We start from the raw sequence: 16,166 nt of genomic DNA on the forward strand, positions 1-16,166 counted from the left end.
AACGTCACCACCACTGAGCTTCTTACTGCGCTATACTATACACAACTGAGTATAAATTTATAGATATACAAGTTGTCAAATTAGAGTTAGAATAGTTTCTGATTTAAAGTCCTCCAATTAAGACAGACATGGAGATAAAGTAGACGAGTCTCTGTGGTCGGCGAGATTACATTTAATGTTCCCGACAACTTCCGTCGACCCATTTAGCCACTTGTTAGAAAACCACATGATGCTCATTTTAGGTTCATTCATTTTATTTTTGGTTACTACTAGAATAGGTTTGCATGCTTTAGTGCTTAAAAAAACACATCAGTTCTCTCATACTGTTCCCCCTCCGTCTGAAATGCTCTGTTTTAGCTCCTGTCTCTTTAAGGCTCCCCCTCCCAAATACCCAGTCTCCTCTGATTGGTCAGCTCCCCCACGCCTGACCCAGCACTGCTAATAACAACAGAGCAGCTGTGCTAAATCAATTCTTACGTGCCAAACTACCCAATAGGCATAAATTATGCAAATGTGTGATGTCACAAACTCATGGAATTAAAGGCGGGACTACTGACGAGGCATTTTAGGAGCAGTGTTTCCTGTAGGAGAAAGGAGCTTCTGTTGTCTGTCTTGACCTTTTAACTTTCAAGGTCCTGCACAAAGCCAATATAAAACACTGAAGGAAAGGGAAAAGACAAAAAAGCATAGGTCTCCTTTAAGACACGATAACGCTTCAAATGCAGGTTTTTTTTTTATCTAGACCGACACCTTTCAGACCCATTTTATAATACATCCATGTTATCAGGTAGTATCACTACAGAAGGTTTGAAAAATGTACAACCTTTTTTACTTCCATTTCAGATTCCTTTCGTCTCACTTCTTGTTGGTCTCAGCCTCAGGAGAAGCCATGTCTTGTATTCAGTGCAGGATTTAGACTCCTCATTAATACAGCACACGTCAAATGTGTGCCTTTAGCCCGGAGACATGCAAAATCTCGAGTGAGCGGCCGAACATGCCCGTCGAGGCTACATCTGTGGAGCCCAGTATGTCCTATCTGGAGGCAAATATGACAGCTCTCCAGTGTGGGCCTCACAGCCACGGCCAAGTTGCTGACTCCTCCAATAGCTTCACCTCCTGTGAGCGAGAAATGCTGAGGAAGCGCTCCATACAGAGTACCTATCTCACCCAAAACAGAATAGCTAGTGAAAGAAATTTGAAGTCTCCATGAATTATAGTTAGTCTCTGTCTTTTCCTCGTCCCGTCATGTCCACGCGCTGGTGTCGAGCCACTCTGCTCGACTCCACATCAGCTGGGGTTTAGTAAATGAGTAAATTCACAGCTAATCATCCGCCCGGGATGACTCACCAATTCCCAATCTCCATACTGATTAGTTGTTTCTTCCAGAGACTGATTAGAAAATTTGTTATAATTACCCTTGCCAGATTTATTAACAAAAAGAGTCCAGTTTGTCTTGGCAGCGTCCTCTCCAAAGGGTTGAGCCAACAAAGTGCCACGCAAATAACCACCATCTTTTCCCCACAATACACACAGTGATGAAAATATCACACACAGTGCATTCACTGTGTAATGTATTTACACACACACACACACACACACACACACACACAGGACAAACTCATCCAACCATGTAACAGGAACAAATGTGAGGTCACGGGCCTTAGGTGTCCTTTCACATGTGTGCATTAAGCATGTGTGGCTGAGACACCGCAGGATCTCTGTGTCGACATATTCATATATGGATAGTTTCACCAGATGAAACAGATAAGCTGGGCTGACTCACCGCACCCTTTGGTATTAGTCCTTGTATATGTTTGTTGCGAATAAACAGATCCAACAGGTCATGTAATCCTATTGTAGTGTGGGTTGTGTAGGGCTGTGGAGCTGACATCACATTTTGTTGCACTGTATGTCACGCTCCTGATGTTGAGCATATGATGTGGGAGCTATTTCTGGGCACTGTTGTTGAGGATGTTATCATCCACTGCAGGAACTTGCCTGCTTAAAGATTTCTATCAGCAGTTTGAAGGATGGATGCTGGAATTTTATGGCAGAATTCACAAAAAGTTGCTCACAATTACGAATTAGCGTAAATATTTTTTGACCAATACTGCGATGATGATTTAAACAGATTTTTTTTTTGTCTTTTGTTAAAATCGAATCGTCTTGTTTGTCCATATATAAAATCAGATAATATATTGCAGCTGCTTATAGTTGAGTCTTTCAAAAATGAGGATTACAAACTGTAGTGCTTCCTCACGCAGTACGTGTTTTATGAGGATTTGCAGCACATATTTTTTTGATGCTAATGAGTCTGATTGTATTTGTCCATCATGGGGCTGCAGCAACGTTTTGTACTGTCGAAAAGTCAGCAGAGCAGCGATGCTAAAAGTTACATGTTTTGGGTGATGCAACAGGTTATGTAAAGGGTTTCTTACAAAACCCCCAAAACTCAGGAGGAGGGAGTGTTAAAAAAAGAAAAACACAGCAATAACGTGTGCAATATTGGTGGTTTGATTCACTTGAGTTTGTGTTATCCTGCTCTTACAGTGACTCACAGCAGGTCTGGTGCTGAGCATCATGATTGTATCAGCCAATCACACTGTTTTTTTGTCCATTAACAGTAGCAATCTGAAGAGACATAAACATGTATTTTCTTCCAGTATGTTAAAGTGTTAAGAACCAGCAGATTGACAGAATTACTTCACTTATTTTCCTGCTGTAAAGCCTTTCTCTCCTCTGGGAAGAGTGACTCATGGCGTTATTAACACATTTTCTCCAGAAAATGCACTTTCTACTTGTTTTCTCCTATTCTCTGCAATCCCCTTGATTTTAATAAATGTGGCTAACACAGCAGATGTATTCAGTTCCTCCAGAGCTCTAAATATAATTAAGCTCTGGATGCAGCAAAAACAAGTGACATCAGATCCTACATATTCATCTTTCTGCAGCTCTGCCTCCGTTTATTAGCAGAACAGTTAAGTGAATTCACCGACCTCATTATCACATGCATTAATACTAATAGCACCCCACGCCATTGTCAAAGCATTCGAAATCAACAACCCTAAAGTTTCTATAATTAGACCGAGGGCCAAGTGTTTGAGTGCGCTTTCACAACTTCCATTTCAATTCATTAGTCACAACTTTGTGCCTCCAACACAAGATGTTACTGGTTATGTGACCGGGAATTGATGATTCACCGTCGTCCCAGTGTCGAGTGTGACCCAGAGGCGTCGGTTGTTGTTGATACCGATGAATAAGACTAACAGGATGTAATGCCTGCCAGCAAAGGACAGGACAGGACAGGACAGGACTCAGCAGCCTAAGTGCTCTTAGGGCGAGTAACAGAAATCAGTGATTTCTCGTCTGTACTCCCACAGATGCTCACTGATTCAATAGCTTTCCTCGTTTCATTGCAAAAGCAAAGACAATACACCTATTTCTCCATTCTAAATACATTTTGGTGCCATTCTTGTCATCATATTTTGAATTTACAGGCATTCTGTGTCTTCATTTCCATGTTTCATTCCAAGTAAATTCTCCCCTCGTGATTTTTTTTTTTTATCCACGTTTAAAAAGAATGAGCAGAACAACATCCGCATTAACTGACGGCTTTAATTACTCAATCATGTAACTCTCTAAAACCCCGGCAAGCTGTCCCATGCATGGGGAAAAAAAAAAGTGCTGCACAATATTCATTTTTCAATTACATAATCAAACTACAAGCTGTTCTCGCTGGGAGAGCACAGAAGGCACAACAGTCTTTGAACACATGAGCGAGGAAGTGGAGGGGTCTGCACGAGGACCAAACTGTAAGTTGGCAAGCGGAGCAGCTCACGGTGGTTTGTCTCAGTGTGAAGGCTGTGGTTCTGTTTGTCTACTAAGTTCTACGATGAAGGATGCTTCTTGGACTCGGCCAACATCTCTATGGTTTTCTCCTTGTTAGGTTTTATCCATTTTTGGGGGGGTTTGTTTGTCTTTTGCAATATTCTCCTGCTTTTCTCAGAGTTATAAGTTGGGCTGTTAGAGGGGTTGCAACTAAATTATCATATTATCGATTATTCTGCCCAAGAATCCATTGATTTATAAAATATCACAAAATGATGAAATATTTCAGCAAGTTTCAGCTCACTATCACATAAAACAAAGAAAAGCAAGACATCGTGACATTTGAGTAGCTTTGACTAGTGCATGTTAATCAAACTGATTATGAAAATTGTCGGCAATTAAAAATTTCAGTCAATCAACTAATCATTTCAGCTCTAGCTGTTGGTTTAGCACCCCAGTCACAAGAATACATGTTGGCTGTTAAGGTTTTGCCAAAACACAGAAATGTTTGAAATGTATACATCTTTATGTCCAATTTTCAAATGTATCTTGTGACAACACTGTGCTTATACTCTGGTTAGGTTCAGGAACAAAGACCACTTGGTAAGACCACTTGTCGCCACAAACACAGCTGGACATGTCTCGAGGTCACTTTAAAAATAGCCAATGTTTTCACTGCTACAAATGTTGAAACCCAGTCTAGAGCTTGGTTCTGCTGCAGATGGAATAAAAGCAACACAACACAGGGCAAGACACACAAGATGAAGACATAAAGAACAAAATTTACAATAGAAAAAAGGCGGATCGGCCCTTTCTTTCTACTTTCTCTGAAGGGTAATAAATGTCTTGAGTGAGGCGACTTTTTCTTTTGGTGTCCAATCATGCGCAATCACGTATGCAGCAGCCACTTCCACTGATGAGCACACCCTCAATCAGAAAGGTTAGACTAAGCGAGGAAGCGACCTGTTATGAACCGAGAAGCTGCCTGCACACTCCACATGAATAGCCTCCATGTAAAACAAGCGCTTTCAAATGTCCTAACTAGCCGTGCTCGACATCTTGACAATTCTGATGGAAATACTCCTGCAGATGAGTGTGATTCAACTCTTGTAATATCAGGAAGGACTCTCCAGGAGGGGTAAAGAACACACCCGATAATTTCAACCATCCAAACCCAACTCCGCACCAAATAATTAACCACGAGAGCCGCAAAAACAAGCTCTTCACATCAAGGCAAAAAGCAGCCTTGCATTTTACTCGGATGAAACCAGTGTGCCGGGAGAGAGGAGGGAGAAGAGAAAGTTTGATTAATTCATAAACTCTGACTGGACCGAGCTCAGCTGTTGGAAGTGACTCATTCAGGGAAAGAAAGAGATGGGAAAGTAGTGGGTGGGCCAGGGATAAAAGAGGCCAGGAAGGGCGCCCGATGCTGAAGCATGGTTATGCATGGTTAGCCAGGCCTTTCTTCTTCTTTGTTTGTGTCTACCTCCTGTATCTGTCTATCTGTCTGCCTCCTAAATCTCTCCGAGACGTGAATCTGCTCAGCTGTCGGTCGGTTAATACGAGCCTGCTCACAAAACGAATATGTCGCTCCGTGCTCCTGAACACATATCTTCACGCTTTACAGACAAAAGCGACACCCCGTCACCCTCTCACCAGAGCCAACGCAGCGACAGCAGCACTATCTTGCCTGGTGATTAAGTAAATGCAGCCTCCAAAGAGTAAGAAGCTACTCTCAGGCCATTAGTCAGGAAGATAACAGTCCTACACCCCGTACTACACCACTCAGCAGTATCTGCAGTCCTCGTTGGCCCCACTCTTCTTCTCACAGCTGGAGACAAAAAGTTCCCAGGCAACGACAGAAAAAAAAAAAAATGACGCAATGTGAATTCAAAGCAGTCATTCCTGAGCTGAAAGACAGCAGGACATTCACCTGACAGTCCATCTCCTGACAGACCGGAGAATCACATCATGTATTTATACCTGCAGCAAACAGAAGGGGAGATATCTTATCAAGATTTTTTAGCTTATGAACGCTAATGCACTGTGACGGTGTGAGAAGAGGGTTCCCACACGTGGGCCGGGCTTTTCACTTTGGATTTGCCGGTCCGCAGTCAGCACGCAGGCCTCTGCTCCTGCAAGGATCCACAGGGAAGAGCCTCCACAAATTGCTCATTCTACCACATCAAAGTCAGTAACGCGAAGTTAGCTGCTCATGAGCTCACATCCGACGGCACTAATCACATATACAAAGATTTTTGCCTCCAATATGTCTTAGTTAGGGGCTGCAACCAACGATTATACTTATCTTTGTGATAAATCGCCGTTTGCAAGTATTCAGTCATCACAGAAACTGAGCAGAAATCAATACGGAAAGCAATCTGGGAATTAAAAATACCTCAGATTTAAATTAAAATGTATTATTTTTGAGTTATTAACTGCCTTCTGTATTGATTTCTTTGATGTGATGAATTGCATCTGTGGAGCTTTCTTTGTATTTCAACATAAGAAGTACAATTATGAGATGTGTTTAACGTCATTATAAGCATTGTGGTAAAGTATTCCAGCCCATTTTCAAATCACATTCACCTGACATGTTTATGACCTGAATGTCATTTCGGGAGGTGGAAGGGATGGTGGTGGAGTTACAGGCGAGAAGGCTGGCAAGCCAGTGACTGCAGTTCATGACTGTGTTTCAATTACATTAATGGATATTTCTGACGAGAAGTGGGAACATCTCCAGTCGTGTTTGTGGTGAAGGAAAACAGGTATTTTAGGCCAAAACACAATCTTTTCCTAACCCTAACCAAGTGGTTTTTGTGCCTAAACCTAGCCAGACCATCAGCACAATATAAGTCACAACATAACGTGTGTCAGTGTGCCGAGCCTTGCTTTCTTTATATTTCATATTTTGATTTAGCCTTCTTATGGAGTTTCTTTTGCATTTTGCACATATCAGCTGACTCTTGTGGATCAATTTGAGTTTTATGACTCTTAGTAGATTAATGAATAAATGAAGACCTATGTAAAAATCTGACATTTATTCAAGTTGGGTTGCATATATTTATGAAAATGTTGTCAAATGTGTTGGTATTTGTTGGTGGATTGGGAAATACCTTTGTTAAAGTCATCTATTTCCTACTATTCATCATACAAAGACTTGCGGATCGTAGGACACATATTTCTCACCAGTATTGAGACTAATTTCTCTCCATACTCGTCAGCCCTGGAGCTATTTTGTGAGTGCGGTGATCCTCTTAAAAGTATTGATTAATTGTTTAAAAAATTACATTTTAAAAATGCTTGTTTTGTCTCTAAAACCCAGAGATATTTTATTTAAAGTGAAGGAAAGAAAGAAGAGCAGCTAAACCTTTCATTTGAGAAGCAGCAACATTGGGCTTTTTTCTCTTAATACACGATTGATTGATACACGTAGTGACAAACTGATTATCACATTGTTGTAGATTAAATTTCTCCCTATCAACTAATTAATTAATGGACTAATCCACGGTCTCAACGCTGTCAAAGTCTTTATATTCATATCTGAACACAAGGAGAAAAAAATGGACTAGATTCACGAAATATATGGTAATCCTAATCCAGCAGTTTCAAAAAGGAAGTGAAACTGCTGAGATCAGAAAGCATCATTGTGCCTTTTAGGCTCCTGTACAGGCGAAATGTGTGAGGTTCTATATTTAGGAGTGTCAGTGTGCAGACAAGCAGCCGCAGTCGGAACATGTCACTGGAAACCTTATATCTGTGAAGAGCTGGGAGACATCTTCGTAATGTTGGTTCTACATACTGAATACAAACGATTCCACAGTTTCATCTTACCGAGAGAGAGAGAGAGTTTAGATTAATGAGTCATTTTAACTCACCTATAAGCTTTCATCACAGGTATCATACACTATATTAGCTCTCTGTTTCAGAGGCTCAGTTATGGCTTCAGACTTCCACAGTGTAAATGATCCTGCACGCAGGGAGGCAGCAAATTGGCCTTTAATAACATTACCATTTCATTTCTTGCATACAAGAAAGGAAAATATCTGATTATTCAGAGCAACAGGGGCAAGTTAAAGATGAATTCTGTGTTTTTTTTTAACCTGGGCCCAATATTTACATGTTTTAGTCTGTAGATGATTCATACTTACCAAAGGTTTTGGTGTCGGTGTGATAGATCGCCTCCGCTGGCAGCTGCGACACGGCTAAATTGAATGCAGTGTGATCCTTTGGGGCAAGGGTTAGACCGTCAAAGTTACTTTCACTAAAAGGGCTTGTTTTTGCCACTGACAGACCGAGGTTGATATTTTAAACATCTGACAACATCTCAGAAACAATTCCTACGGAGACGGGCCTTTTTGTTAAATAATAAGGTCCTTGTTGTAACCAAAAACACAAGTCTCACTCTCAAATCTCACTAGTTGTTGCCGCAGGATGATAATGGTGGAAACGTGAGTTGGAGTTGGAGAGAGGAGTTTGGAGTTTACCCGGCAGAACTGCTGACAAGAGTTTATTTCCAGTCATTGTTGACTATTCAAGTGATTTTGACATCTCGATGAGACAATTTGAGACGAGTTTTCAGAGCTTGAGCGAAACTTGTGTTTCTTGTTGCAAACAAAAAAATCTTACAAAAACAGCACTTTTAGTGGACGTAATTTTGACAGACGCAGTTGCCCCAAAGGATTGCATTGCAGCCATCTTAATCTTACTTAATCGATTTCAAAACTTTTGGTTAGTATGAATCATGTAAATATAGATCAGAATCCCCCTTTAAGCTTGAGTCACAAGTAAATATGAAACAAGGGCAGTGTTGATCAGAGGACAGTTGTGGGCCGCAGTAAATGCAGCAGCTGGACTATTAGCAAGGATAAACTGTGACAGTTATGTGGGAAATAAGATCGCTGCAAATTAATTTTGGTGCAAACAGAGATGGATAATGTCTGTTTGGGTGTATAACACATGTTAGTTGGTACTGGGCTCACTTGGGCATATCATCGCCTCAAAGTACAAATAAGAGCTGGGCGCAGAGTCGTGATGTTGACGAAAGCCGACATTTGCACCTCCAGTCTCATGCCTCCGAGCCGTCACTGTGCATGTGGAGTAGAGAAATGTTTGTCAGAGATGAGAAGGCAGAAGAGCTCCTCGGGCGAGCATTTACAATCAGCATTACCCAGGAGAACTGTACACTCTTCTACACGATCACACAGCTCGGAGAGCGGCGGCCATATTCCACTTGACCCCGACTCAGAGAAAGACAGAAGAACACACTAAATGCACGGACAGACCTCAAACTGACCGAAGACGCCAGAAAAGCGTGATTTGGGTCCATACTATAGAACAAGAAGGCTAAAGACGAGAAGTTTTTTATCTTCCTTTAAACAGTGTACACAAAATCTCATAAAATGCAGCACATTACTGTGAGGATACCAGTGATATACATGTCTCACTGCCTCTTTAAAACCTGTTTCTTTGTAGGTTGGCGCAGCAATAATCTACCTGCAACAATGTCCCTGATGAAATGATGAAACTTGCCTGCAATTCTTAATTATAGATCACCTCCTGCTCCAAATTAAGCTGATGCTATATCAAAACAAAACACCAAGAGAGTCAAAAACAAAGCCTGTATCTACACCTCGACATGTCAAGTCACTCAACGTGAACAGCTTCTTCATATCATTTATTCATGAGTTAGTTGCTCCTGCTTTTTATCTGCACATACAGTTTCAGAAGTGGTCATTATATCTGCAAATGTTTCATCTACACACCTGTAATTATGAGAAACGCTATATTATTTATGTCTCGGTCCAATTACACTACAGTCCACATCACTGTGCAGAGCGGCGTCCCCTGACTGAACTCAGTTTCCTGCATGCCGTTTGTACCTGTAAGACTCATCACCGATGTCAGAACATTTCATTTTCACACTGTGCAAGAAATAAAAACCACTGCAGAGCCTGTTTCCTGCATTGTCCATCACAGTGCTGTGATCTGAAGCGGTGTCTCACACTGGACAGTGGCGGAGAAAGCGGTAACAGAGGCTGGTTAGACCGACCTCACAGACAGTTACCACCAGAGAACAAAAGGGTGAAGTGGACTGAGCTTTTATGTCAGCAGCAAAAATGGTGCTATAACGTGAATTAACAAGGGCAGCAATGAACAAACAGCAGCGATGAGACACTAAGAACGTTTAAAAAACAGGTTTCTTTCCTGTCACATGATGCAAGAATACATGCAGAGGTGTAAGCTATTTCATTGATGTTGATTTCTGTTATTTTTCCTGATGTAATTACCTGTCTTAATGTGCGCAGGCCAGAAAACTTGACCCAACAAACAACTGTCCTTCAGTATCTCATCAAATGTCTGTCTAGAACGGATCTCGCGTCAAGTTTGTTACAATGATTTTCATCATTCTCTTCAAATACTTCACAATAACTGTTTTAAACAAAATAATTACATTTCTCGTCTCGTAACCCTTCCATTGCAATGAAATTATCTACAATTGTGGCTACGTATCCGTAACTGTTAGCTAAACCCTTTCCCCTGAATGTCCACGACATAGCTTAACAACTCGGGTTTAGCAGGTTCGTCTAGCTTAGGATTTCTTTGGCTATGGAGTGATATCCTGCATTTGCAGAATTTCAAGGGAAGAGTGTACCTTTCAAAAAGCAAAAACACAACAGTAAAAGTCTAAGGAATGGATTTAACCTTGTGCTATGGTTCGCTAGCTTCGATTTTTGCCCAGCTACTACACGTTATGTTGAAAAGACCACTATGTAGTATTTTACTTTATCATTGTAACTTCGCTCCGTATCAATAAAACTCACCAAACAGACCCCGGACTTATTAATGGACTCACCGCTGATGTCAGGGGCTGATGGGAATTGGTGTTTGGTAAAGGCCGCTAAAAACATAAATATTAAATAAACAACTCGACCATTTTTCAAAAACTGCCGTCATGATCTAGACATATGAGGCACGCCACATGAAATACACAATAATTAAGGCTCTGTTCCAAGGCTGTATTTTTAATCAGCCTATTAGCGTATATGTCAATAGGATTTTGACTGAGGTCTTCTTATGTCTAGCTAGCTTGCTAGAGGTGAAAAAAAAAATACCAAACAGGTATTATTTCAGCCGGCAAAATTGACAAAATGAGAAGCCTGATTTTGAATGAAATAAAGATTACTAAGAGTTTTTTAAGGGTAAATCTGCCTCTGAACACTGAAAACTGAGCGCAGGAATGGAAATATTGTTTATATCTAAACCAAATGCCAAAAATAACAAACAAAAGAGAAGAGTGTGTAATACTTACAACCATACCGTTTAGGGACACCCAGCAGTCAGGGGGGAAGTCTTGGAGGAGAGGCACCAGATACTGGAGACAGCCATCCCAGTGACACAGAAGCAGCATCATCCCTATCAAATTAAATATTCTTACCACTGCACTGGCCAGGTCATAGGTCATATGGAAAATCTGCCGGAGAGAAAGAGAGATGGAGAGAGACATCAGTTAGACCTTTTCAGTATCTGGTGCTTGTGTGAAAAACATAGTCAGACTCTGAGGTGATGCAACACAAGCAGTCAACACAGACACACAGGGGTTCAGATTTAGATCTGTTAGTGTCTCTGAAACATCACATGCGTTGGTATTTCAGAGGTACAAAAAGATTCCTTTCAGAAAAGATTAAAAAGACACTTAAAACGTTCACAAAAGTACAAAGTCACCTTTGATGTGGAGGGCATGGCGTGCCCGTTTGGCCACCAGAGAATTTTTGACGCCGCCAGTGTCTGTGTGTGTGTCTGTGTCTGTGTGTGTGCATCTCACAGATGTTGAGCTGCATAATTCAACATGGCTGCTTTCCAAAACAAACTGACCGGTGGAGGAAATACACATACAGCACAGAGTGGGTAATGCAGAGCGAGCGAGCGAGGTGAATAAAACACTGAATACTGACGGGAGCGCAGACCTCTGGAAACAATCAGCCGAGCGCCACGAGCTGGGGCAAGTGTTACCGCCGGTGTGGCTATTTAATCAGAGCAGGAAGTTTCAGAATAGAAAGTCATCAGCAGGGTGAGTAAGCATGTCTGCGATGTGAAGCGGTTTCATTTACTTGGTATCTGGGCGAGGAGAATTGACTCACGCCCGGTTGGCTGTGCCACTAATTCAGAGTTTCTCATTAGCATGAGAAACCCATTACTTCTTTCCAGGTTAGTTATTCCATCACCGCCCTCACACGCCGAAGCTCGATTTCTCCTACTAAAAAAGTTAAATATGGAAAAAAAGAGATTGGTGGTTGCTGATTGGTGGGCTTTGCATAATAAACCTGCCCCCATTTGCCAATTTGGTGAAGAGATTTCAGGTAATTATTACCTATTTTTAAGCTGATGGGTTCCCATTCACTGTAAACTGCCCATTCTACCTATTATAAGTGTACTGAAAATTTAATTGGGCCTCATGAGGTTAAAAAGAGGTCATTTTCTCTTCACTACTGATCAAAGCTTCAAGATACAATATGTAAGAATTTTAGTTTAAAACATAAATAATATATATAAGAAATAACAGTAAACTCAGCGACGTCTACGTGTGGTGAGGCAGGGATATCTATTGAAGTTAGCATGCTAACCAGCTAGCCCCAACAGGTGATAGTCCAATAGTAAACAACACTGAGGCTACCCCGGTGCGCCCGGTGGCAACTGAGAAAAAAATGATTATTTATGTTTATGACTCAAGAACAGGTGAAAAAAAAAAGTCAGAATAATCTTTCTAAATTCCTGACATTTCATTTTTTCACTTGCCTCTCCGGCTGCCTGTAGTTCTTGGATCCTAAGTTCCCTTAACTGACTCTGAGCCCGACCAAGATATTTTCTGATATGTGAAAGATAATTATTAAAAACAAAAAAGTTTTATGTTTAACTGAAATATCCTGCCTCCATTACGTATGTGCCTTTGTCACAAGTATTTGATAAAAAAGATTTGAGGGATCATTGAAATAACTGTGTGTTTATGTATATATTCTGCGATCCTGAAATACTTTTCTTGCTAATATCGGTATCAGCCACTAAAATTGGGCTCTACTTATGGTGGGCCAACAGACCCCACTTCAGCCAGCCCTGGGACTACAAGAGTAAAGGTATAGAGGGCTGAAGTCACACAATGTGCACAGTAAAATCTACTGAAATGTTTTCATTGAATAAGAGATTAAATGAGCTGATCTTTGTTATATTGAACATTTCTATTTTCTAATTGCATCTTTTACTTCATACATACATTTTCTGTATATGTAACTCCAGGCCCAGTCTTTATCTTGTTATCTGTCTTTTATTTTTCTCTTCTGTGCTATTTTTGCTTTTCCTGGCATGTATTCTTCAAAATTTGGAAAAACACTGACCACTTTTAACCAAATTACAAAGGCTACTTACTTCCTCTTCTCAGAGAGTGCAATCACTCCAGAGAAGGACAGAGAGCCAGATCATGGACCTCATGTTGTCCTGACATGTATTCTGGCATAAGTCTGAACCAGTTTTGCTGTGCATGCGAAATCTGCCGTTGACCTCCCCCCACCCCCTCTAAACCCCAGGTGTTTTAAAAGCTCTTTGAATCCACATCTCTCCTCCCCGGCCCATTGTGACTGTCCTGTAACCTTTCTGCACAAAGGACAGTGTCCACGCACTGAACAGATGAGAGAACAAGAGGCTGAGCTGATGCTCAGATCCCTCTATGGTTCAAATCATCCACAGGGAGATACAGTGCACTGCCCTGACACGCTAAAATTAGCCACTAGCTTACAGGATGGCTGTCTCAATGCACCCAGTATCTCTTCAGCTGCCTACATCTTTATTCTTAATTTAGCAGAACTTTCTCTCCCTCTCTCTCTCTCTCTCTGTGTCTAGTTTGATGACATAATCGGAGAGAACAGCCGACACAGGACAGACAGAGAGAGAGAGGACGGGGGAGACAAAAACAAAGTGAGAGAGATAAAGGTAACTAATAAAGTTCCACGTTATTGTTATTGCAGCCAGACTGGAAAACAGGAAGTCGCCCTTTTGGCCCTCACTTTGAATTGCAAATGCTTCACACCAGGCAGAAATAGCAAAGAGTCAACTGCTTGTCTGCACTCTCCTCTTTCAACTAATGCACGATGGGAAAAAAACACATCAGAAGACAGTCTGGAGCGCAGGATTTTCGTGTGAAGGTTAGAGAGAGGTTTTACAAATTCCCAGGGAGCGTTTCACTTTGCTGGGAAGCCTCTGCGACCTTTGGGTCAGGCTGAGTCACCGAGGGGCAGAGAGGAATGACGTAGAGACTCATTAACACAACGTGGGAGTTGTTTGGGTTTGGATTTCAGGGGCACCGGTTTGAGAAGTCTGCTAGTGGCAGCAGGTAGCCGTGAGGTAGTGGTCTATTAATAGAGCTCTTAATAATAGAAGCTCCAGGTGTAGATCACCGGTCAGGTCACAGGATTATACAGAATAACCTTCACTGTAATGTGGGGATGAATTTTAAATATCTAAATTTCCCTACATGCATCCAACCTCTTTCTTGCGCTGATAAAATAGTTAATGTCACAGTAAATGTCCGAAGAAACAAGAAATTTAAGAGGAGGAGTTTATAAGCTACTCTGAGGGTCCGAGTTCCCGTTGTGGAGAGCAGGTCCTCGATGCTAAAGATGCATCTAAAGCATCTGAGTTGTAATGAGGCCATCAAGAAGGAGAGAGCACTGTGTCTGTGCAGCACTATGCTATTAGAGAGGATTAAAATATGGGCCGGCCACTGTCTCGCTCAACTTGTAAAGTAAGGGGAAATCAAGCCAGATCTAAAAATAACAGCATCACAACACTCGCTGTGTTTGAGGCTTTTCGTTTAATCTTTCAGGTAAAAGAAAACACGATCGACTTCGGAGTTCAGTGAACTTAAACGAAGCGAACGTGACATCTCACCGCACCGAGAAGCATCGTGATCCCGTTACAAAACCACTCAAAAGCTTCTGCAACTAATAATTATTACAAGGTGGCATCTTCAAATTTTGTCTGAACAGCCGTCCAAGATCCAAAGATATTCAGGGATTTAAAGCGGAGAACAGGAAGTTGATCACAAATTGATTTGAAGCTGGCACAGAGATGTATGTCGATGGTAACAGGAGATAGTTTCCTCTGACAGTTGGAGATTCATGTCAGAGCAAGGGTGGGAAACAGCGGCGGCTACAAAGGAGAGCTAATACGCAACTGCTGCCTTACGACAACACTGAGGGGTTAGCTGCCTCAAGTTCGTAAAACAACGGTGTCATCGTCCATCACGATGTTTCACTCTAGACGTCGTCTAATGCCAATTCGGCAGACATCGCCGAACCCTAGACCGAGCTGTGTGGCCACCAGAACGATCTGAAACTATTTTCACAGCGCTCTCTCCACAGCTAAACACTTTCACCTTCTGCATGACTCCAGGAAATAGGTAGCACCGACTGAGAGCCAAGCGAAACACCAATACTTTCGGCTGGCATTGGTAAAATATAGGCTTAGAATTAAGTGCAAGCTTAAATTTGACTGGGGACAGGGGCAAAGGTCAGCATAATCCTCTTATACATTAGAGACAAAGAGCCAAGATGTGATGTGATAGCGGCACATGGTCACACGCTCCAGCCAGCCCCACGCTCACTCACATTTGGCACAGTACAGTACAGTAAGGTAGAGTAGAATAGACGAGGACATGGACGTCAACCTGGGAGGTATCGTGTGTTTACATACACAGATACACTTCGACTTGGAAGGTGTTGATTGTAAATGTCCACGTGTTGCTGTTGAAAGCTGTCAGGTTGATGTATGTACTGTACGCTGACTTTTTGAGCCTGATGTGCAGAGAAAAGAGCATGCAGGAGAGTTGCTCATCATCAAGCTGTGGGCCTCCAACACGCAATTACAAAGTGTTCTTTATGCATCTTCAAATTGGACATGAGTGACCTCTGTTTGAGGTTAGTGAGGATTAGCGAGGGACTAATTTGAGGGGATTAAATCCACCACTGGCTATTACGTTGAAGGATGACAAAAATGCTTCCAGGAAAATCTGGAATTCTCCCGCTTAGCTTCGTCTTGTAAATCTCCTTTTGGATCTCTCTCTTGGTTTTGCTTAATCACAAAATTACAGTTGAACTTGGATTTGAAAAATCATATTATCATGTAACGGGAATTCACTGGGATTTAAACAAACTCGTGTTTTCTTCTTCCGGCTCTCTTCTTCTACACAAAAAAGGTTGATGACTAATAAAAAAAAAAAAAGAGCAACAAAATCTTCCTGAAGACAATGTGTGTGTCTGACATCAGATGCATCTGAACATAGAACATTT

The 16,166-nt window shown here is 41.6% G+C and overlaps 1 protein-coding gene across 1 annotated transcript in view; it reads right to left on the reverse strand.

The window, feature by feature from the left end:
• The window catches only part of hcn1 (hyperpolarization activated cyclic nucleotide-gated potassium channel 1), an 82,598-nt gene that overhangs the window by 35,548 nt on the left and 30,884 nt on the right, over positions 1-16,166 (reverse strand). The window contains exon 3 of the mRNA XM_073478261.1: positions 11,141-11,302. Coding sequence (XP_073334362.1) covers positions 11,141-11,302 — 162 coding nt within the window. The remainder of the gene's footprint in view (positions 1-11,140; positions 11,303-16,166) is intronic.

This window comes from Pagrus major, chromosome 12, assembly GCF_040436345.1.
Source record: "Pagrus major chromosome 12, Pma_NU_1.0".
Classification (NCBI taxonomy): Eukaryota; Metazoa; Chordata; class Actinopteri; order Spariformes; family Sparidae; genus Pagrus; species Pagrus major.